The sequence below is a fragment of the Stenella coeruleoalba genome (genome assembly GCF_951394435.1).
Source record: "Stenella coeruleoalba genome assembly, chromosome: 7".
In the NCBI taxonomy this organism is placed as follows: Eukaryota; Metazoa; Chordata; class Mammalia; order Artiodactyla; family Delphinidae; genus Stenella; species Stenella coeruleoalba.
Genome location: NC_137153.1, coordinates 45342057 through 45367412, shown reverse-complemented (window position 1 = coordinate 45367412; position 25356 = coordinate 45342057). Strand labels below are relative to the sequence as shown.

Here is a 25356-nt window from a genome sequence, read left to right as displayed (position 1 = left end):
ACATATATACAATGGACTATTACTCAGCCATAAAAAGGAACGAAATTGGGTTATTTGTACAGATGTGGATGGACCTAGAGACTGTCATAGTGAAGTCATAAAGAGAAAAACGAATATCACATATTAACGCATATATGTGGAACCTGAAAAAATCAGTATAGATGATCTTATTTACAAAGCAGAAATAGAGACACAGAGACATAGAGAACAAACATATGGACAACAAGGGGGAAGGGGGGCGGGATGAATTGGGAGATTGGAATTGACATATATACACTATTGATACTATGTATAAAATAGATAACTAATGAGAACCTACCGTATAACACAGGGAGCTCTCCTCAGTGCTCTGTGGTGACCTAAATGGAAAGAAAATCCGAAAAACAGGGGTTATATGTATAAGTATAGCTGATTCGCTTTGCTGTACAATAGAAACTAACATAACATTGTAAAGCAACTATACTCCAATAAAAATTTTTAAAAAAGAAACAGATGAAATAAATTTTACTAATATTTTATTTAACCAAAATGTATCCAACACATTTGAAATGGTCATTTTAACATGTAATCAATTTTTAAATTATTAAATATTTTACATTCCTCCTTTTTTTAAAAAAAAGTCTTTGTAGCTCTACTTTTGCAAAAAGTTCACAATTGAGCTCAAACATCTTCTCCTCCAAAAATGTGTTTCTTCATTGTCTGACTCATTCACACTGAGACCTATGCAGATCTCTATTGCACAGTCTCTAGTTATCCTGAGAGAAGGAGTGCCAAACTTTCATCTCTTATTATATGGTAAATATTCTCTAAAAAATTGCTGAGTTAATTTAGTAAATGACTATAAAACTTTTACAGAATCATGTTAATTTTTTTATACCACATATTTATTAACCATCCTCCTATATGTTCTCCAACAACCCATTCAGTCCTTTTCCACACACCTAGATAATTCTTACAAAGCATAAGTCAAATCATATATTTCCATAGCTTAAAATATATAATACAGAAGTTTACTGCTACATTTATAATAAAATCTGAACTACTGTGGTAGCCAAAAAGTTCCTTCAGTTTCTAAAGTAAAAATAAGGACACATTTTTCATTTTCACCAAGAACTGTATTGAACAACGTATTTACCATTTTGTTCCACCACCTTCTGCCATTTTTCAGGCAACTTCATAATTCCATCTTCCCAAAACTTTTTATCTTTTTGAGCAAAGCACTGGTCCATGTGCTTTTTATAGTCTTCCAGGGAATTGAAATTTTTCCATTAAGAGAATTTTATAAACACCAAAATAAATGGAAATCCAAAGGTGCAATGTCTGGTGAATACAGTGGATGAATCAGAACTTCCTAGCCAAGCTATAACAGTTTTTGCCTGGTCATCTAAGAAACATGAGGTCTTGCATTATCCTAATTGAAGATTATGCATTTTCTGTTGACTAATTCTGGATGCGTTTCATTATCAAATGCTGCTTTCAGTTGGTCTAACTGGAAGAAGTACTTGTTGGAATTAATCGTTTCACTTTCCAGAAGGAGTTCATAATAGAAGACTCCCTTCCAATCCCACCATATACACATCACCTTCTTTGGATGAAGATGTGGCCGGTGGTGGTTCACTTTGCTTGCCCTATGATCTCTTCAGTTCCACATTATTGTACAGTATCCACTTTTCATTGCCTGTCACAATTTGTTTCAAAAACATAATGTTTTCTTTATGTTTAAGTAGAGAATCGCATACGGAAATACGGTCAAGAAGGTTTTTCTCACTTAACTTATGTGGAACCCAAACACCAAAGTGATTAACGTAAACAAGCTGGTAAAAATGATTGTCAATGCTTGATTTGGATATTTTGAGTATGTCAGCTATCTCCCACTTGGTATAACATTGATTGTTCTAAATCAATGTCTCAATTTGATTACTATCAACTTCAACCAGTCTACCTGACCGTGGAGCATCATTCAGTGAGAAATCTCTATCAAAAAACTTCGCAAACCATTTTTGACATGTTCAATCAGTCACAGCACCTTCTCCATTACACTGTAGAAATCTTTTTTTTTTTTTTTTGTGCTTCAGTTGCGTTTTTACCTGTCTTGAAATAATAAAGCATAATATGCTGAAAATGTTGCTTTTTTTGGTCCATCTTCAATATGAAAATGCCTATACAAAAATTCAACAATTTTGATGTTTTATTTTTTTAAATGCACACTGATATGACAGCTGCCACAATAAAATCTAACAAAACAGTTTTGAATGAAGTTAAAGACAACTAAGCGCTACTGGAGCCATCTTACGGAAAAAAAACACACGGATTTTTTGGCCAACCCAATACTTACTTGGTCTTTTAAGAGTGAAAGCATACAGTCTCTGCCACTCTCTGACCTCCTCAATCTTCACACCTTTCACTATCCTTTGGACACTTCACTCTCTCTCTCTGCTCTTTGAATATGCCAAGTTTATCCAGCCCTGGGTCTTTTTAGTATGTGAACTTCTATTAAAACATTCTTCACGGGCTTCCCTGGTGGCGCAGTTGTTGAGAGTCCGCCTGCCGATGCAGGGGACACGGGTTCGTGCCCCGGTCCGGGAAGATCCCACATGCCGTGGAGCGGCTGGGCCCATGAGCCATGGCCTCTGAGCCTGCGTGTCCAGAGCCTGTGCTCCGCAACGGGAGAGGCCACAACAGTGAGAGGCCCACGTACCGCAAAAAAAAAAAAAAAAAAAAAAAAACATTCTTCACCCATACGTTTGCATGATTTCCTCTTCATCATTTAGGTTTCAGGTCAAAAATCCCCTTACTGTAGAAGCCTTCTTTGACCTTCTAATAACAACTCTGTACTTACCACATCTGTCAAAATCTTTATCCCATCACCCAGGTTTAATTTGGTCATTGGCATTTGTCACTATCACTATCATTGTCTGAAATCCTCTTACTTTAAGTGAATAGTTGTTCTTGGTGTCCCCACCAAAATATAAGATCAATAAAGATAGTTAATTTATTTTCACTGTTCTACCTGTTAGGCATAGAATAGTGTTAAAGCCAATTAATTTTTTAACATGAATGGTGGAAAACATACAATTATGCATGCTGAAAATGATGCAGGAAGGAAATATACATAAAACACTTAGCAGGAATAAAGAAAAACAATTGCAAAGTAAGTTGCAACATGAATATGACAATTATTCATAAAGAGTAATTGGAATAGTACAAGCGAGGATAACAGAGATGGAATATATTAAAGATTTTTAAAGGTATAATGGCTAGAATTCAGTCATCTTTTGATGTGGAGAAGAGAGTATCAATATCAATGACTTATTTGCCTTATGTGCCTAAGTCAAGTGTTAAAATTGTCTTAGAGAATTTCAAGGAAAAAACCCCCACATATTTAAGGGCTGGAGTTTGGCGATAATAATATTACTTTAGAACTTAGTGCCGATGAAGCATCCTATTAGAGACAGACAATCTGGACCTGGCTATATTTTTCTGGAGCTAAGAAGCATCTGAAATAGATAAGATTATCCAAAAGAAATATTTAATGAAAGAGGGAAGTTAGCAGTAGGACTGGGACAAGCAATAGGAACAAGAGGCAAGTATAGTGTTGAGAATGGGGAAGAGACAGAGATCAGGACCCACGCCACCTGACTATGCACGCACACTACTGCTCTCCTTTGTGCCTCACTCCATAATTTTAAGTCTCAAAGAAAAAGAATCCTGAAATACAGGCGGGGTATGGGAGGGCACTTTGCCCCTAAATGCCACGCAGAAGTCCTCTCTCCTTTCTCAATGCAATTCAACGAATACTTGAAAGTCTCAATGTGCCAACCAGAGAACTATGTAGCCACAAGCAGGACTTTTGTGTAGGAGTATCTCCTCTAGTCCCAATATTCTTTCTGTGTGATAGTTTGATTTTTAGTATGTCTTTTCCAGATGTTAGTGAACTCAGTGATATTTTGACTCTTGAAAAAGCCACCGTTGTAAAATATTACAAATAAATTTTACTCTGTTATTGTGCAATTAGGGATGAGAATGATAGGACATATACAGTCTTGGAAAAAATGCTGCTTGCTCTTTTTTAGGCAAAGAATAAATTTAAAAGAGAGGTGAACAATTACTGATATGATAAAATGTACAGGGAGCTCCAGCTCTCAAAGGCTTAAACAAATATTCAAAATAAAGATCATCTGGAGAGGAAATATATTCTTCTATTTCTGAGTGTTAACATGCAATGCTTAAAGCCTATGAAGGAATTTACCAAAAAAGTAAACAAATAATAAAATAAAAAAGAAAATTATGATCCATTATTATCCTTAGGCAATTCTGTTACAAAGATGGTTTTTGTTTTTTTGCGGTACGCAGGCCTCTCACTGTTGTGGCCTCTCCCGTTGCGGAGCACAGGCTCCGGACGCGCAGGCTCAGTGGCCATGGCTCATGGGCCCAGCCTCTCCGCGGCATGTGGGATCCTCCCAGACCGGGGCATGAACCCGCGTCCCCTGCATCAGCAGGCGGACTCTCAACCACTGTGCCACCAGGGAAGCCCACAAAGATGGTTTTAAGGTCTCTGAATTCGAGTTGAAAAAAAAAACAAAAAATTCTCTTAATAAGAATGATAAAACTACTTTCATTTGAAATCATTTATTTGAAATCAAAGCAGAAATCTGTATTATCTGGAGATAGTGTCCAGATTCAAGTACAGGACTGGGATTCCCAATTCCTAGACTAGGCTGAATTAGAGAGGTTAGTCATAGTAACTAATTAATATTTAGGTAATCACTGTGACCAAAACTGATGTGTAAATAGACTAACTTGTGAATAATTGCCTCTATATCTTGGGATTAGTTGAACACTTAAAAGGACTGACAAAAGCTTTCATTGGTTAGCATTTGTAAAGTGCTCCCTAGGAGTGAGTGCTCAGACTTTGGTTAGATAGAGTAAAACTCTACCTAGAGATGAACTCTGAAGTAAATTTAAAAAATGAATGTATATAACAAAACAGAAACAGACTCACAGATATAGAGAACAAACTAGTGGTTACCAGTGGGGCGAGAGAAGAGAGGAGGGGCGAGATAGGTATAGGGGATTAAGAAGTACAACTACTATATATAAAGTAGATAATCAACCAGTACATATTATACAGCACAGGGAAATATAGCCTTTATTTTGTAATCATTTTAAATGGAGTATAATCTATAAAAATATTGAATTACTAGGTTGTACAACTGAAACTAATATAACACCATAAATCAACTATATTCAGTACAAATAATAATTACTGTATTAATATCTTAGACATTATAGTGATCACTGAATTAGGAAATCAGTTTTATATTTTAAACCGTCAACTTTTTGAACTTAGTGACCATATACCTGTATTTGTTCATATAACATTATTATCTCCCTATAATCGTATTTCACAAACATTTGAGAAACTTTAGGCAATCAAATTAAAAAATCATCAAAATTTTTAGGAAATCTATTACCGATTCCACTTAGAAGTTTATTTGTAGCTTTCTGGACTCATTTCATTAACTCTTCCTGTGGCTTCATTTTATTACCTCCTATATCTATGCTTTCCCTTATGTTCTCAACATTATCATCTAAGCCTAGATTATTTTACCATAGGTATAGAATTTTAATATGAGCCTAAAGGGTCCTAGGTTCCCAAATTATTTCCCTCTCCATCTGTCATTTACGTAAATGAACAGTATGTAAATATAATTCTTATAGCAAACCCTTGCTCAAACCTCAATAGATAACTATTAATAAGGTCAAAGCAGACCAAAGTTTCCATTCAACCTCATCTCCCCATTCTGCTACACAGATATTTAGGAATCCATAGCAGCCTGTTCCGTATGCTATGAAGATGTTAGAGTTATTCAGTTCTGTAGGTCTTGATATATGCCGTCTCCTGCCTTGCAGTAGTCTTCTCTCTATTTCATATCTCCAGGTCCCACTTGCAGAACTTTATTCAAATCTAACTGTGACTCCTAAAAGTGCCTTCTTTCTCTGAATTTATAATACTTTTTTCTATGCCAATTGTGTGGCATTTAAATAGGCTTTGCCTTCCTCTATCTAGGTGATTATTTCCTTATAGTGTTCCTTGAATTTTAAAGCACCTATCTTTAACTAAATCTATTTCCTGGAGTTTATCAATCCAGAGTTTACTTATTTGTATTCATTCATTAAACAAACATTACTGAGGATGTAATATACTTTGCCAAAATGTTTTATCTTTGAACTTTCAAGGGACAGTCTCTTTCCAAGTTTCTGAAAGCTCACAGTCTAAGAGTGGAGATAAGAAAAAGGAGATAATCATACTGTGTTATACTTCCTCATCACAGAGCCATGCATATATGAGGTAATTTAAGATTTTATATAAAGGGTAAAAAAATTATTACAGTCCTTATATCCAGGCACTGTTTAAATCATTCATAGATAAATAAATACGTCTAATTAATAAACAGAGTGCCAGAAACATAACAAACATTCCAAGAAGGTCTGTTTACAAAATTTGAATTTTAATTATCATTAATGTTATTTTAGTTATTCCATCTAATATTCCTATAAGATAGAGGGCCTTTCTGTCTTTTGAGATAAGGAAAATTGGGCATAGGTATAATTATATACAATTATTTAACCCTGTGGTCATCTAGCTAGTATTTAATAGGTGTAGAATTTAAATTCATAACCTTCATTCTAGAATTTGTATTTTTTCCAGTAAATAACCTTCACAAATGACGTTTCTCTCATTGCCATTCTTAAAGTAAGAATGGGTTTGGATAAGGACCATCTTATGCTCAAACAAAGTAACATAAATTTCTTGGTCTGTCATTTCTTTTTCAACCAAGCAACAGAGAATGAAAATATTAGTGTTAGAGTATGGCTTTTTTTTCCCTTAGAGTTTAACCTGACTATAGGGTTCAATCATACAGAAGTCCATTCAGTTTGCTCTGAAAATAGTAGGTGTTATTTGAAGAAATTTAACTGCGAGGTAAAGGGCAAGATTGATTTGAAAATGACCATTGTCCACTTACAGCATTTTAACTCAAAACCTTGTATTTGAAGCTAGTACTTAGGCTTTTTAAATGCTGACATTATCAGTTAATTTTCCACACATTTTGGAATGTATGGGTCACCATGACAACTAGGGAGAATCCTTGTCCAATGTCCAATGTCCTTCTTTTCAATAGTGCACCATTCGGAGTCTTTCTGAATGAGACTCAAAATGGTAAAAATCCTTAGTACTGCATGCCCTAGACAATCAGTAGTGTCTGAGTGATTCATTATAATCCCTCATAAACCTGAATCTAAGTAGAATGTATTTGTTAGTGCCACCCAATAATGAGACCATAATAGATGTTGTGTCTTTTTAATAATTAATATGATCATATGTATAATGTATATAATTATTATTAATAACATTTACCAGTACTGTACTCCAGGCCACTCCACCCATTAGACTGTATTAAGTACTGTACAATCATAGTCTCAATTTTACTAACTCTGCGAGGTAGCCATCATGGGTTTTATTTACCCTTTGGCACATACACAAATGGAGCCTTAGTTTACGATATCTAACCTAATTGTTGGCAGAGCCTAGTTATGGCCCATATTTGTTGACACTAGAACCTCAACTCTTAACCAGTTCTATGTACTATTTATAAATACAGCTGGTTGATATTGTAGGTAGATAAAACAGGATGTTGAAGAAGAAAATATCTTTTAAAAATGTAGCCTCAGCTAGTTTTCTTTCTTTCATATTACGATATTTATCTAAGTTATTCAACTGAAGTAACCAGGGTAAGCTCTGCTGCTCCCACACATCCTTTTCCTCAGAGCACTGATATACCAGTTGAGTCTGCCAGAGAGCTTTTCCCTAGTTGTCTGATCTTTGGGATTTCTGAATCTCTGCTGCAGAGGCAGCTGTATTTTTAATAGAAATATGGGAAACTGAAGATTTGTTCTTTATCAAATGGGATCAAAGGTATTGAGAAGCATGTCATGTTATTATGTCCTGTCTTATGAGATTCAAGTCATAGCATCCGGCATGAAAAAAGTACATTCATTCTATATTAAGAATCTTTTGGGCTATATACCATACAAATCCAAAACAAATAAGAAAGTAGAGTTTTGAGGCTTTATTCTATCCATCATTAGCAGACTGAAAACTCTGTCTTTGGAGAAAAGCACCGATATATATTTTTCACTCCTGATTATTACTCAAGATATAGGTGTGTGTCTAGGCTTTCCTCACAATCAATCTCTGGCTTTAAAGGGCTCAAAAGCAAAATTGCTTACACGGCACACTTCAAGAGCTGTGGTTTTATTATTATTGGAAGTTTAAAATAAGCAAGAACATTGCTAATTTTTAGGTATAAATATGAATGTCTATTTTTTCTCAACCACTCAGTCAGGAAAAACATCTGATTTCTATCAGCCCTATCCCCAACTAAAATATTACACAGCAGAGCATGCTGCTTCCAATGCTCTTATCTTAATAAGAACTTAAAAAGCACTACACTTAAATGAAATATAAATCTGGGAAACTCAGTTTCCTGAATATGGTTACATAAATTTTCATAGTTTTATGTTTATAAATTGATTTCGTATCTTTTATCTCATTTACTTTTCACGACAGCTTGTCAGCCAAACAAGGCATGGGTCAGAATTATTTAATAGCTATTACAAATGCTCAAAGGAGCTAACAGACCTCCCTACTACACAGGAAAACAAATACTAGAATCAGGACTCCAGTTTTCCCACCTCTTCATGACTCCAGTGCATTTATTCATCTATTATACAATACCAGCCTTCTAAAGAGTATGTTCCTTGTATAAGGAATCTGCAATACTCATCTAATTTGGAATATCAAAATGTATGTTTTAAGTCTAAACCATCTCTTAAGGTTCCGTGTAGTTCAGAGTCAGAGCAATATTTTTTAATTCCTTTCTTTGAAAAGAATGTCCATTTAATATCAGAGTGAGAGATATCATTGGCTAATTTGTTCTACAATATGGCCGCAAATCCTGCTTTATTTATAAAAACTTAATCTATTTATGCTGTACCCAGCAGAAATAAATATTTTAAAACCTCAGAGATATAATAAATGTATGAATCCTTTGCTTACCTTCTAGAACTTAGTACTTAATAAATGCTTGTCTTAATTTCTATATGCTAAGGAGAAACATTATTTTTTCAAATATGCTATAAACTGAATAAATATAAAGTCTCAAAGTTTACATAAGAATTTCAATATGAAGGCAACACAAGATACACATAGATGACCCAGTAGCACTATTTTGTATGTTGCTTAAAACTACAGTTATAACAAAATAATTATAAAGATATAAATATAATCAAAATGGCATTATGGAGATATATATGTATATATATTATGTATGTTTATTTATATATATTTGAATATACATGTATATGTGTATATATTTGAATGTATATGTATATATTTAAATATATGTGTATATGTATATACATATGTATATTTGTATATATACATGTATGTATATATCTGAATATCAGAAAACCATAATTTAAAAAGTAACAGTTGACTTCTACTTTTGGGTAAATGGAGTAGCCTTGTGGCAGAAGAATACAAGTTTGTATTTTAAAAGTATTATAAATATTTTTGAAAACTGATGGGACAGCAAAGACAAAAGGAGCTATAATTAGAGGACAAAACTTCAGAGAGGTGATTTACAATGAGCAGGCATTTTTTCAGTGGGGCCATGTGCTGATTAAGGGAAAAGACAAGATACTGAAATGTTCTACAAAGAAAGAGGGCAACTGTCACTGGATAGGGAAACCAGCTGTGAATTTGATGATTTCATGGAGAAGATATTGACACTAGAGATTTCAGCAACAACCAGTTTCACCATAACTTCCCCCAAGAAAGGTAAATTCTGCAGCAGTGCAAGGTGAGAGGCAAAAATACAAAACTGTGAAAAGAAGAGCAGTTTTTTCTCAAGTTTTACTGGGCTATGGAGACAAAGTTTCAAGTTCAGGACCCATCAATAGGAGGGGACAGGATGAATAAAATATTCTCTTGCCTAAAAAAAATCTCTGGAAGATTATGCCCTCCAGAAAGGGTGAATCAGAATAATATTAAATCTAACAGAGAATACTTCTTTCAGCCAAGCTGGAAAAATAAAAACTGGATCTCCCCTTCTCCTCAAAATCAACTTTAAAATGGTGACAAAATATATGAAACAAACGTTTTCAGACACTGGATATCAGCCAACCAAGTCAATGTTTCTGGCAGAGGGACAGAAAATGAGGTAAACCCTACAACCACCACCACTTACTGAACAGAGTGTTTCCAGGACACAGAACAGGAAGGGGGAAAGCCAGGAAGACTCTGATTGAGTTGCAAAGACTGAGTGAGGATTTCAGGGAACCCAAGGAGCTAAAATTCTCAGGATAGACTACTGGAGAGGACAGAACTGCAGAGAAAAAGAGAGGGTGGGGAGAGGAGCTCCAGATATCTGCAGAGGGTGCTGAGTAGTAAGCAGTACATGTGTGTGAGGAAACTACTCAAACTCATCTGAAAGGAAGAGAGAGACCTGGAGCTCTATAGGTTTAAGAATAATTTGTGTTCCTATCACCAGAGTAGAAAAACATGGAATTCATGGCACATTGGGAAGAGTACTCAGAAAGAAATTACTTCAGTAGTAAAACAAAATTAGACTTGACTTAAGGCTGTTCTGGAAATTCTAACAGCATTTCAGAATTGCCTTTCTAGTGTGCTTCTTGTTTCAGGGAGGTTCCAAGGGTAATTCTCTGGTGGGAGTTGGAGGACTCAAGCAAGGGAGCAGCCATTCTGATGCAGACACACGTATTGTTGTTAATCTGCTGACGCACTTCCTTGACCCAGAGTAGCCGCTGGGCCTGTGGCTGCTAACTGTTCTCTCTGGATCTTCATTCAGTTTCTGACTCCTGGGCCATGTATGTTTAGTTACAAGAAGGGCAATGACTTATGCAGCATACGTTTCTCAACTAGTTCAGAGGCAAGAAAAAAAGGACATGAATTTTAGTTAATCCTTATGAGGTTCCAGTTCATGGGGTTCCAGGCTATTTCCAAGTTTTTCATCAGACTGCCTACCCTGTGGACATTGAGCTCTAGCTTTAGATACAGAAATAGCCTTGTAGAAACCACTTAACCAGCCCCACACTGAATAAGCCAATTCACTCATTTCCTATGTATATATTCATCCTTCATCCTAATGGTTCTGCTACTTCTCTTGCTGGACCCTAAATGACACATACCCTTAAAAAGTCAAGCTGTTACCAAGAAACTTAACTGCACCAGAGAACAAACCTCAAGTATATTTACAGGAATACAGAAATATCTAATACCCAGAAAAATCAAATTCAGAATGTTTTTCATTCAATTAAAAAAAAAAATTACCAGACATAAGATGCAGGAAAAATCAATCAATAGAAACAGAGAAAGAAATAACAGATGACAGAATTAGTTGATAAAGACATTAAAATAGTTATTATTATAAGATACCATATAGACAAGAAGATAGGAAAATATTGAGAATATTAAGCAGGGATAAGGAAGATATTTTTTAAAGACCCAAATCAATCATCCAGAGATGAAAAATATGTCTAAAATGAAAAATACACTGGATGGGATTAATAGATCGCATACTGTAGGAGAAAAGATTAGTGAGCTTGAAAAAAAAAAACAGTAGAAACTATACACAATGAAACACTGACTCGAGCATTTATGATACAGAAATGAAAACCTATGTGCAAGAGAAAGGCTGTACACAAATGTTCAGAGAACTTCATTTGTAAAAGGCCCAAACTGGAAATAACCCAAATATCCTTCAGTGGGCGAACGTCTGCAAACTGTTACATCCATACCATGAAACACTACTCAGCACTAAAAATGAAGAAACTACTGCTACGTGTAATAACTTAGATAGACATCAAGGGAATTATCTGAGTGAGGAAAAAAAAATCTAATCTTAAAAATTTACATACTGTGTGATAGCATTTACAGAATATTTAGGAAATGAAAAACAGTTACAGAGATGGAGAATAACAGATTAGTGGTTGTCAGGGGTGAGAGATTTAGACCAGGGTGAGGAATGAGGTAAAGGAGTAGCCAGTTCTCTATCTTCATTGTAGCTTCATCTTCATGAAGCTATGCACTGATAAATGGAGTATAAATACATACAGACACACACAACACACAAACGAGTAAATGCATAATTTAAAATCTGAATAACCTCTCTGAATTACACAATGTCAATTTTTTGGTTTGCATATTGGACTGTCAATAGCAAAGTTATGTAAGATGTCAACACGGGAGGAAGCAGAACGGAGGGCTCATTAAACCTCCCTGTATATTTGATATTTCCTGTGACTCTACAATTATTTCAAATCAAAAAGTTAAAAAAATATGAAACAAAGAAAAAAGAAGTAAACTACAATTGGTCTAATACTCCTATAACTGGAGAAACTGAAGGAATAGGGCTGGGGATATGGGGGTGTATTTGCAAAAATAATCACTGAAAAATTTCTGAACTTTATGAAAAGTATAAACCACAGGTCAAGTAACTTCAACAAACCCTAAGGACAAGAAATATAAAGAAAATACTGTGAACCTATAATTCTAAACCCAGTCAATAGATATTTCAAAAACAGGAGAAATAAAGACTTCCTCTGACATATGAAAGTTGATGAATGATTACTATAAGAAATGGTAAAGTTAGTCCTTTAGGCAAAAGGAAACTGATGTCAGTGAGAAAAATGTATCTACACAAGATTTTCTTTACTCTGTAAATATCTTTAAAAGATGACTCACTGTTTAAAAGAAAGTAATAAACATGTGGAGTTAGTTTCTTTGAGAGTAGATGTTCACATAAGGTTTTCTGCATCTAAACTTTACTTCCATATTGAAGATGAAAGATAATTTGCCTTTTACACTGATAACTTCATTTCTGTGAGAAACCAGCTTCCTTTCTCTTTTGCTTTTGGTCTTTCCTCTTCTGTTTTTCCCATTCTTTTGAGAAGCCTGGAGATTAATTAGTCATAAAAGAAAATACACTGTGTGATTATATGTACACTCTTAAATATCGAATATAAATAATTATCAAAATGAATATATAAATATTAAACTGTTTGTTTTTTATTATATATGTTTACTTTCTAAACCTTTATTTTTCTAGACAACCCTGAAATTTAGGAAAAAGAAAAAGAAAAGCAAGCCACTTGAGTTTTTCTTTTTTTTTTAACATCTTTATTGGAGTATAATTGCTTTACAATGGTTAGTTTCTGCTTTATAAGAAAGTGAATCAGCCATACATATACATATATCCCCATAACCCCCATCCCACCCCTCTAGGTGGTCATAAAGCACCGAACTGATCTCCCGGGGCTATGCAGCTGCTTCCCACTAGCTATCTATTTTACATTTGGTAGTGTATATATGCCCATGCCACTCTCCCACTCTGTCCCAGCTTACCCTTCCCCGTCCCCGTGTCCTAGAGTCCATTCTCTACATGTGCGTCTTTATTCATGTCCTGCCCCTAGGTTCTTCAGCACCATTTTTTTTTTTTTTTTTAGATTCCCTATATACATGTTAGCATACGGTATTTGTTTTTCTCTTTCTGACTTACTTCACTCTGTATGACAGATTCTAGGTCCATCCACCTCACTACAAATAACTCAATTTCATTTCTTCTTATGGCTGAGTAATATTCCATTGTATATATGTGCCACATCTTCTTTATCCATTCATCTGTCAATGGACACTTAGGTTGTTTCCATGTCCGGGCTATTGTAAACAGAGCTGCAGTGAACATTGTGGTATATGAATCTTTTATTTATTTATTTATTTTTCTTTTTTTTTTTTTAACATCTTTATTGGAGTATAATTGCTTTACAATGGTATGTTAGTTTCAGCTTCACAACAAAATGAATCAGTTATATATATACATATATTCCCATATCTCTTCCCGCTTGCGTCGCCCTCCCTCCCACCCTCCTTATCCCACCCCTCCAGGCGGTCACAAAGCACCGAGCTGATCTCCCTGTGCTATGTGGCTGCTTCCCACTAGCTATCTACCTTACGTTTGGTAGTGTATATATGTCCATGCCTCTTTATCGCTTTGTCACCGTTTACCCTTCCCCCTCCCCATAGCCTCAAGTCCATTCTCTAGTAAGTCTGTGTCTTTATTCCTGTTTCACCCCTAGGTTTTTCATGACATTTTTTTTCTTAAATTCCATATATATGTGTTAGCATACGGTATTTGTCTCTCTCTTTCTGACTTACTTCACTCTGTATGACAGACTCTAGGTCTGTCCACCTCATTACAAATAGCTCAATTTCGTCTCTTTTTATGGCTGAGTAATATTCCATTGTATATATGTGCCACATCGTCTTTATCCATTCATCCGATGATGGACACTTAGGTTGTTTCCATCTCTGGGCTATTGTAAATAGAGCTGCAAAGAACATTTTGGTACATGACTCTTTTTGAATTTTGGTTTTCTCAGGGTATTTGCCCAGTAGTGGGATTGCTGGGTCATATGCTAGTTCTAGTTTTAGTTTTTTAAGGAACCTCCACACTATTCTCCATAGTGGCTGTATCAATTTACATTCCCACCAACAGTGCAAGAGGGTTCCCTTTTCTCCACACCCTCTCCAGCATTTATTGTTTGTAGATTTTTTGATGATGGCCATTCTGACCTGTGAGAGATGATATCCCATTGTAGTCTTAATTTGCATTTCTCTAATGATTAATGATGTTGAGCATTCTTTCATGTGTTTGCTGGTAATCTGTATATCTTCTTTGGAGAAATGTCTACTAAGGTCTTCTGCCTATTTTTGGATTGGGTTGTTTGTGTTTTTGACATTGAGCTGCATGAGCTGCTTGTAAATTTTGGAGATTTACTCTTTGTCAATTGCTTCATTTGCAAATATTTTCTCCCATTCTGAGGGTTGTCTTTTCATCTTGTTTATGGTTTCCTCTGCTGTCCAAAAGCTTTTAAGTTTCATTAGGTCCCATTTGTTTATTTTTGTTTTTATTTCCATTTCTCTAGGAGGTGGCTCAAAAAGGATCTTGCTGTGATTTATGTCATAGAGTGTTCTACCTATGTTTTCCTCTAAGAGATTGATAGTGTCTGGCCTTATATTCAGGTCTTTAAACCATTTTGAGTTGATTTTTGTGTATGGTGTTAGGGAGTGTTCTAATATAATTCTTTAACATGTAGCTGTCCAGTTTTCCCAGCAGTACTTATTGAAGAGGCTGTCTTTTCTCCACTGTACATTCCTGCCTCCTTTATCAAAGATAAGGTGACCATAGGTGCATGGGTTTATCTCTGTGCTTCCTATCCTGTTCCATTGATCTATATTTCTGGTTTTGTGCCAGTATATACTGTCTTGATTACTGTAGCTGTGTAGTATAGTCTGAAGCCAGGGAGCCTGATTCCTCCAGCTCCATTTTTCTTTCTCAAGATTGCTTTGGCTATTTGGGGTCTTTTGTGTTTCCATACAAATTGTGAAATTTTTTATTCTACTTCTGTGAATAAATGCCAGTGGTACTTTGATAGGGATTGCATTGAATCTGCAGATTGCTTTGGGTACTGCAGTCATTTTCACAATGTTGATTCTTCCAATCCAAGAACATGGTATACCTCTCCATCTATTTGTATCATCTTTAATTTCTTTCACCAGTGTCTTATAGTTTTCTACACACAGGTCTTCTGTCTCCTTAGGTAGGTTTATTCTTAGGTATTTTATTCTTTTAGTTGCAGTGGTAAATGGGAGTGTTTTCTTGATTTCACTTTCAGATTTTTCATCATTAGTATATAGGAATGCCAGAGATTTCTGTGCATTAATTTTGTATCCTGCTATTGTACCAAATTCATTGATTAGCTCTAGTAGTTTTCTGGTACCATCTTTAGGATTCTCTGTGTATAGTATCATGTCATCTGCAAACAGTGACAGGTTTATTTCTTCTTTTCCAATTTGGATTTATTTTATTTCTTTTTCTTCTCTGATTGCTGTGGCTAAAACTTCCAAAACAATGTTGAATAATAGTGGTGAGAATGGGCAACCTTTTCTTGTCCCTGATCTTAGTGAAAATGGTTTCAGTTTTTCACCATTGAGGACGATATTGGCTGTGTGTCTGTCATATATGGCCTTTATAATGTTAAGGTAAGTTCCCTCTGTGCCTACTTTCTAGAGAGTTCTTATCATAAATTGGTGTTGAATTTTGTCAAAAGCTTTTTCTGCATCTACTGAGATGATCATATGGTTTTATTATTCAATTTCTTAATATGGTGTATCACATTGATTCATTTGCATATATTGAAAAATCCTTGCATTCCCGGAATAAACCCCACTTGATCATGGTTTATGATCCTCTTAATGGGCTGTTGGATTCTGTTTGCTAGTATTTTGTTGAGGATTTTTGCATCTATGTTCATCAGTGATATTAGCCTGCAGTTTTCTTTCCTTGTGACATCTCTGTCTGGTTTTGGTATCAGGGTGATGGTGGCCTTGTAGAATGAGTTTGGGAGTGCTCCTCCCCCTGCTATATTTGGAAGAGTTTGAGAAGGACGGGTGTTAGCTCTTCTGTAAATGTTTGATAGAATTCGTCTGTGAAGCAATCTGGTCCTGGGCTTTTGTCTGTTGGAAGATTTTTAATCACAGTTTCAATTTCAGTGCTTGTGATTGGTCTGTTCATATTTTCTATTTCTTCCTGGCTCAGTCTCAGAAGGTTGTGCTTTTCTAAGAATTTGTCCATTTCTTCCAGGTTGTCCATTTTATTGGCATAGAGTTGCTTGTAGTAATCTCTCATGACCCTTTGTATTTCTGCTTGGCAGTTGTTATTTCTCCTTTTTCATTTCCAATTCTATTGATTAGTATTCTTCCTTTTTTTCTTGATGAGTCTGGCTAATGGTTCATCAACTTTTTTTATCCTTTCACAGAATCAGCTTTTAGTTTTATTGATCGTTGCTACTGTTTCCTTCATTATTTTTCATTTATTTCTGATTTGATCTTTATGATTTCTTTCCTTCTGCTAACTTTGGGGTTTTTTTGTACTTCTTTCACTAGCTGCTTTAAGTGTAAGGTTAGCTTGTTTATTTGAGAGGTTTCTTGTTTCTTAAGGTAGGATTGTATTTCTATAAACTTCCCTCTGAAAACTGCTTTTGCCGCATTCCATAGGTTTTGGATCATCGTGTTTTCATTGTCATTTGTTCCCAAGTATTTTCTGATTTCCTCTTGGATTTCTTCATAGATCTCTTGGTTATTAAGTAGTGTATTGTTTAGCATCCATGTGTTTGTCTTTTTTTACAGATTTTTCCTGTATTTGATATCTACTCTCATAGAGTTGTGGTCAGAAAAGGTACTTGATACGATTTCAATTTTCTTAAATTTACCAAGGCTTGATCTGTGACCAAAGATATGATCTATCCTGGAGAATGTTCCATGAGCACTTGAGAAGAAATTGTATTCTGCTGTTTTTGGATGGAATGTCCTATAAATATCAATTAAGCCACTCTTGTTTAATGTATCATTTAAAGCTTGTGCTTCCTTATTTATTTTCATTCTGTATGCTCTGTCCATTGGTGAAAGTGGGGTGTTCAACTCCCCTACTATGATTGTGTTTCTGTCATTTTCCCCTTTTATGGCTGTTAGCAGTTGCCTTATGTATTCAGGTGCTGCTATGTTGGGTGCATAAATATTTACAATTGTTATATCTTCTTCTTGGATTGATCCCTTGATCATTATGTAGTGTCCTTCTTTGACTCTTGTAATAGTCTTTATTTTAAAGTCTGTTTTTTCTGATATGAGAATTGCTAGACCAGCTATTTTTTATTTCCATTTGCATGGAATATATTTCTCCATCCCCTCACTTTCAGTCTGTATATGTCCCCAGGTCTGAAGTGGGTGTCTTGTACACAACCTACATACGGGTCTTATTTTTGTATCCATTCAGCCACTCTATGTCTTTTGGTTGGAGCATTTAATCCATTTACATTTAAGGTAGTTATCGATATGTATGTTCCTATTACCATTTTATTAATTGTTCTGGGTTTGCTATTGTAGGTCTTTTCCTTCTCTTGTGTTTCCTGCCTAGAGAAGTTCCTTTAGAATTTGTTGTAAGGTTGGTTTGGTGGTGCTGAATTCTCGTAGCTTTTGCTTGTCTGTAAAGATTTTAATTTCACTGTCAAATCTGAGTGAGATCCTTGCTGGGTAGAGTAATCTTGGTTGTAGGTTTTTCCCTTTCATCACTGTAAATGTGTCCTGCCACTCCCTTCTGGCTTGCAGAGTTTCTGCTGAACGATCAGCTGTTAACCTTATGGGGATTCCCTTGTATGTTATTTGTTGTTTTTCCCTTGCTGCTTTTAATATTTTTTCTTTCTTTTTTTTTTTTTTTCGGTATGCGGGCCTCTCACTGTTGTGGCCTCTCCCGTTGTGGAGCACAGGCTCTGCACACGCAAGCTCAGCGGCCGTGGCTCACGGGCCCAACCACTCCGCGGCATGTGGGATCTTCCCAGACCGGGGCACGAACCCGTGTCCCCTGCATCGGCAGATGGACTCTCAACCACTGTGCCAACCGGGAAGCCCTGTATTTCATTTTTGATAGTTTGATTAATCTGTGTCTTTGTGTGTTTCTCCTTGGATTTATCCTGTATGGGACTCTGCGCTTCTTGGACTTGATTGACTATTTCCCTTCCCATGTTAGGGAAGCTTTCAACTAAAATCTCTTCAAATATTTTCTTAGTCCCTTTCTTTTTCTCTTCTTCATCTGGGATACCATTAATTTGAATGTTGGTACATTTAATGTTGTCCCAGAGGTCTCTGAGACTGTCCTCAGTTCTTTTCATTCTTTTTTCTTTATTCTGCTCTGCAGTAGTTATTTCCACTATTTTATCTTCCAGGTCACTTATCCATTCTTCTGCCTCAGTTATTCTGCTACTGAATCCCTCTAGAGAATTTTTCATTTCATTTATTATGTTGTTCATCATTTTTTGTTTGCTCTTTAGTTCTTCTCGGTTAAACGTTTCTTGTATTTTCTCCATTCTATTTCCAAGATTTGGGTTAATCTTTACTAACATTACTCTAAATTCTTTTTCAGATAGACTGCCTATTTCCTCTTCATTTGTTTGCCCTTGTGGGTTTTTACCTTACTCCTTCATCTGTTGTGTGTTTCTTTGTCTTCTCATTTTGCTTAACTTACTGTGTTTGGGGTCTCCTTTTCACAGGCTGCAGGATCGTAGTTCCCATTGCTTTTGGTGTCTGCCCCCAGTGCCTAATGTTGGTTCAGTAGTTTGTGTAGGCTTCCTGGTGGAGAGGACTATTGCCTGTGTTCTGATGGACGAGGCTGGATCTTGTCTTTCTGTTGGGCAGGTCCATGTCTGGTGGTGTGTTTTGGGGTGTCTATGACCTTATTATGATTTTAAGAAGCCTCTCTCCTAATTGGTGGGGTTGTGTTCCTGTCTTGCTAGTTGTTTGGCATAGGGTGTCCAGCACTGTAGCTTGCTGGTCATTGAGTGGAGTTGGGTCTTGGCATTGAGATGGAGATCTCTGAGAGATTTTTGCCATTTGATATTATGTGGAGCTGGGAGGTCTCTGGTGGACCAATGTCCTGACCTCAGCTCTCCCATCTCAGAGGCACAGGCCTGACACCCGGCCAGAGTACCAAGATTCTGTCATCCACACAGCTCAGAAAAAAAAAAAAAGAAAAAAGAAACATATATTTGCTCCCAAATTCCATCTCAATTTGGTTTGATTCGTTGTCCTTTCAGGTATTCCACAGATGCAGGGTATATCAAGTTGATTGTGGAGATTTAATCCACTGCTCCTGAGGCTGCTGGGAGAGATTTCCCTTTCTCTTCTTTGTACGCACAGCTCCTGGGGTTCAGCTTTGGATTTGGCCCCGCCTCTGCCTGTAGGTTGCCTGAGGGCATCTGGTCTTTGCTCAGAGAGGATGAGGTTAAAGTAGCAGCTGACTGGGTGCTCAGGCTCACTCAGGCCAGGGGGACGGAGGGGGATGGAGGGGAATGGAACACGGGGCACGCCTGCAGCGACAGAGGCCAGTTTGACGTTGCACCAGCCTGAGGCATGCCGTGTGTTCTCCTGGGGAAATTGCCCCAGGATCACGGAACCCTGGCAGTGGCGGGCTGCACAGGCTCCCAGGAGGGGAGGTGTGGATGGTGACCTGTGCTTGCACTCAGGCTTCTTGGTGGCTGCAGCAGCAGCCTTAGTGTCTCATGCCCGTCTCTGGTGTCTGCGCTGATAGTTGCAGCTCATGCCCGTCTCTGGAGCTCCTTTAGGTGGTGCTCTTAATTCCCTCTCCTCAAGCACCGTGCAACCAAGAGGCAAGAAAACGTCTCTTGCCTCTTTGGCAGCTCCAGACCTTTTCCGAGACACACTCCCGGCTAGCTGTGGTGCACTAGCCCCCTTAAGGTGTGTTCACGCAGCCAACGCCAGTCCTCTCTGTGGAATCTGACCTCCGAAGCCAGAGCCTCAGCTCCCAGCCCCAACCCGCCATGGCAGGTGAGCAGACAAGCCTCTCAGCTGGTGAGTGCTGGCCGGTATGGATCCTCTGTGCAGGAATCTCTCCACTTTGCCCTCCACACCCCTGTTGCTGCGCTCTCCTCTGTGTCTCTGAAGCCTTCCCCCTCCACCACCTGCAGTCTCCACCCGCGAAAGGGCTTCCTAGTGTGTGAAAACCTTTCCTCCTTCACAGCTCCCTCCCACTGGTGCAGGTCCTGTCCCTATACTTTTGTCTCTGTTTTTTCTTTTTTCTTCTGCCCTACTCAGGTACGTGGGGAGTTTCTTGCCTTTTGGCAAGTCTGAGGTGTTCTGCCAGCGTTCAGTAGGTGTTCTGTAGGGGTTGTTCCACATGTAGATGTATTTCTGATTTATTTGTGGGGAGGAAGTTGATCTCCACGTCTTACTCTTCCTCCAACTGGAAGCTCCTCCTCCACCACTTGAGTTTTTGTCATAACTTCAAGATTCAAAATTCAAGGGTAATACAGAGGTATATTAAAAAAAATTGATAAAAATTACTCATGAATAGCCTGATAAATTGATGACTGGTGGAAAAACAAGAGGGATTTAATGTTATTTTCTCCTTGATTTTACCATGTTGTAAAAATAGTACTGTATTATTTTAATTAGTACAAGTTGTGGATTGATATATCAGTTTAAAAAATGTTCAATTTCCAACTTTTGCTGGATAAATTGAGCAAGTAATTATTGTTACCACAAATTGTAAATTCATTTTAATAATGGATATCCTTTATAATTAGTATTTTTACTACTCAGTTTTAATAATACTTAAAAATTATGTAGCTTTAATGTGTCAACTTAAATTACATTTTCAGATTTTTAGTCAACTTTGAGACCTCAGACTAATATTAAATTCAGTTAATTTATAAATAAACTTTGCATTCCTAGACAAAAATCTAAGGAATAATTGTCAGTAAAAGTGGTTTTGATTTTAGTTATTTTCATATATTATGGAATAACAGATTAATAGCTTATTCAAATGTTTTATGTGCCTCCTTTGTCATAGATTAGTTGACCGTAGGTGAGTAGGTTTATATCTGAACTTTCTATCCTGTTCCATTGATCTATATTCCTGTTTTTGTGCCAGTACCAAACTGTTTTGATCACTATAGCTTTGTAGTATAGTCTCAAGTTAGGAAGCCTGATTCCTCCACCTCCGTTTTTCTTTCTCCAGATTGCTTTGACTAATCGGGGTCTTTTGTGTTTCCATACAAACTGTACATTTTTTTTTCCAATTCTGTGAAAAATGTCATTGTTAATTTGATAGATATTGCACTGAATCTGTACATAGCTTTGGGTAGTGTAGTCACATTGACAATATTGATTCTTTCAATCCAAGAACATGGTGTATATCTCCACCTGTTTTTAATTTTTTACTTCATCACTATCTTATAGTTTTCTGAGTATAGGTCTTTTGCCTCCTTAGGTAGCTTTATTCCTATGTATTTTATTCTCTTTGATGCAATGGTAGATGGAATTGTTTCCTTAATTTTTCTTTCTGATCTTTTGTTGTTGGTATATAGAAATGCAAAAGATTTCTGTGTATTAATTTTGTGTCCTGCAAATTTACCACATTCATTGGTGAGCTCTAGTAGTTTTCTGGGAGCATCTTTGTAATTTTCTATGTATATCATGTCATCTGCAAACACTGACAGTTTTACTTCTTCTTTCCTGATTTGGATTCCTTTTATTTCTTTTTCTTCTCTGACTCCCATGGCTAGGACTTCCAAAACTATGTTGAATAAAAAAGGTGAGAGTGGACATTCTTGTCTTCTTTATGATCATAGAGCAAATCCTTTCAGTGTTTCACCATTGAGAATGATGTTGGGTGTGGGTTTCTCATATATAGCCTATATTATGTTGAGGTAGGTTCCCTGTATGTCCACTTTCCAGAGAGTTTTTATCATAATGGGTGTTCAATTTTTTCAAAAGCTTTTTCTGCATCAAATGGTTTTATTCTTCAGTTTGTTAATGTGGTGTATCACACTGATTGATTTGTGTATATTGAAGATCCATTGTATCCCTGAAATAAATCCCGCTTGATAATCATGTGTGAACCTTTTCATGTATTGTTGGATTAGTTTGCTAGTATTTTGTTGAGTACTTTTGCATGTATCTTCAAAGGAGGAAAGAATATAAAATGGAGAAAAGACAGTCTCTTCAATAAGTGGTGATGGGAAAACTGGACAGCTACATGTAAAAGAATAAAATTAAAACACTCTCTAACACCATACACAAAAATAAACTCAAAATGGATTAAAGACTTAAATGTAAAGCCAGATACTATAAAACTTAGAGGAAAACCCAGGCAGAACACTCTGACATAAATCATAGCACTATCTTTTTTCATCCACCTCCTAGAGTAATGAAAATAAAAACAAAAATAAACAAATGGGACCTAATTAAACTCAAAAGTGTTTGCACAGCAAAGGAAACTATAAACAAAATGAATAGACAACTTACAGAATGGGAAAAGAATTGCAAAAAATGTGACCTATAATGGATTAAGCTCCAAGATATACAAACAGCTAATGAAGCTCAATATCATAAAAACAAACAACCCAATCAAAAAATGGGTCGAAAATCTAAATAGACATTTCTCCAAAGAAGACATACAGATGGCCAAAAAGCACATGAAAAGAGGCTCAACATCACTAATTATCAGAGAAATGCAAATCAAACTTACAATGAGGTATCACCTCACACCAGTCAGAATGGCCATCATCAAAAAATCTACAAACAATAAATGCTGAAGAGGGTGTGGAGAAAAGCAAACGTGCCTACACTGCTGGTGGAAAAGTAAATTGATACAACCATTATGGACAACAGTATAGAGGTTCATTAAAAATCAAAATATAGAACTACCATATGATTCAGAAATCCCACTCCTGGGCATATATCTGGAGAAAACCATAACTCAAAAAATACACACACCCCAATTCATTGCAGCACTATTTACAATAGCCAAGACATAGCAGTAACCTAAATGTCCATCAACAGAGGAATAGATAAAGAAGAAGTGGTACATATATACAATGGAATATTACTCAGCCATAAAAAAAGAAATGTTATTTGCAGCAACATGGATGGACCTAGAGATTGTACACTAAGTGAACTAAGTCAGACAGAGAAAGACAAATATCATATGATATTGCTTATATATGGAATCTAAAAAAAAGGTACAAATGAACTTACTTACAAAACAAAAATAGAGCCACAGATGTAGGAAACAAACTTATGGTTACTGGGGTGGGGGGAAGGAGGCAGGGATAAATTGAGAGATTGGGATTGACACATAAACACTACTATATAACCAATGGATAACTAATAAGGACCTACTGTGTAGCACAGAGAACTCTACTAAATACAGTGACCTACATGGAAAAGAATCTAAAAAATAGTGGATATATGTGTATGTCTAACTGAAACACTTTGCTGTACAACTTAAACTAACACAACATTGTAAATCAACTATACTCCAATAAAAATTTAAATAAATGAATAAAAATATTTTGTGATATATGTATGCTTATTTTATCACCTTTAAATTTGTTACAGTGTAAAAAAATGTTTGCTCAAAAATATGACTACAAAGATCTAGTTTTTCATTTTCTAGCTTTCTCTTTTCTCCCGAGCAAGACAAATTTGGTTACTTGATTGAATGCTACAGTGAATATAAATGGTTTAGACTACACTACATACAATAGTAACAGAGAACTATAAACATGGATCACGAAAAAATACCCTGAGAAACTAACCATACTTTATCATCTCTACTGAGGTATAATTGACAAATAAAATTTTAAGATAGTTAAATGAAAATGGATTATAGACTTAAATTTAAGACCTGTAAAACTGGAAAACTCCTGGAAGAAAACATAATGGAAAGCTATTTTACAACAGTTTTGGCAATGACTTTTTACATTTGACACCAAAAGCAAAAGCAACAAAAGCATAAATAAAAAATGGGACTACATCAAACCAAAAAGCTTCTGCACAACAAAGGAAACCATCAAAAAAATATAAAGACAAACTACTGAATGACAGAAAATATTTATAAAATACATATGTGATAAAGGGTTAATATCCAAAATATATAAACAAATCACACAACTCAGTAGCCCAAAAAGAAACTATCTGATTAAAACAATGTGCAGAGAGGACCTTCAAAATGGCGAAGGAGTAAGACATGGAGATCAGCTTCGTCGTCACAAGAACATCAAAAATACATCTACATGTGGAACAACTCCTACAGAACACCTACCAAACGCTGGTAAAGACCTCAGATTTGCCAAAAGGCAAGAAACTCCCCACGTACCTGAGTAGGGCAAAAGAGAAAAGAAAAAACAGAGACAAAAGAATAGGGACAGGATGTGCATCTCTGGGAGGGAGCTGCGAAGGAGGAAAAGTTTCCACACACTAGGAAGCCCTTTCACTGGTGGAGACAGGGATGGACACGGTGGGGGGTGGGTGGCGGGGGATTTTTGGAGCCACGAGGAGAGCAACAACAAGGGTGGAAAGGGAAAAGTGGAGAGATTCCCACATAGAGGATCAGTGCCGAGTAGCACTCACCAGCCTGAGAGTCTTGTCTGCTCACCCGCTGGGGTGGGTGGGGGCTAGGAGATGAAGCTCGGGCTTCGGAGGTCACATACCAGGGAGAGGACTGGGGTTGGCTGTGTGAACACATCCTGAAGGGGGCTAGTGTGCCACAGCTAGGCGGGAGGAAGTCTGGGAAAAAGTGTGGACTTGCCTAAGAGACCATTGTTTCAGGGTGCGTGAGGAGAGGGGATTCAGAGCAC

The 25356-nt window shown here is 36.5% G+C and overlaps 1 protein-coding gene across 28 annotated transcripts in view; it reads right to left on the bottom strand.

The window, feature by feature from the left end:
• Positions 1-25356, bottom strand: part of LOC307189655 (uncharacterized protein) — a 2229222-nt gene that overhangs the window by 563824 nt on the left and 1640042 nt on the right. For all 28 annotated transcript variants that reach the window (XR_013829263.1, XR_013829264.1, XR_013829268.1 and 25 more), the window contains one exon: positions 320-359. Coding sequence is in view for 1 of the 28 variants with exons in the window: in XM_079927934.1 (XP_079784060.1) it covers positions 320-359 (40 nt within the window). In the remaining 27 variants the exon portion in view is untranslated. The remainder of the gene's footprint in view (positions 1-319; positions 360-25356) is intronic.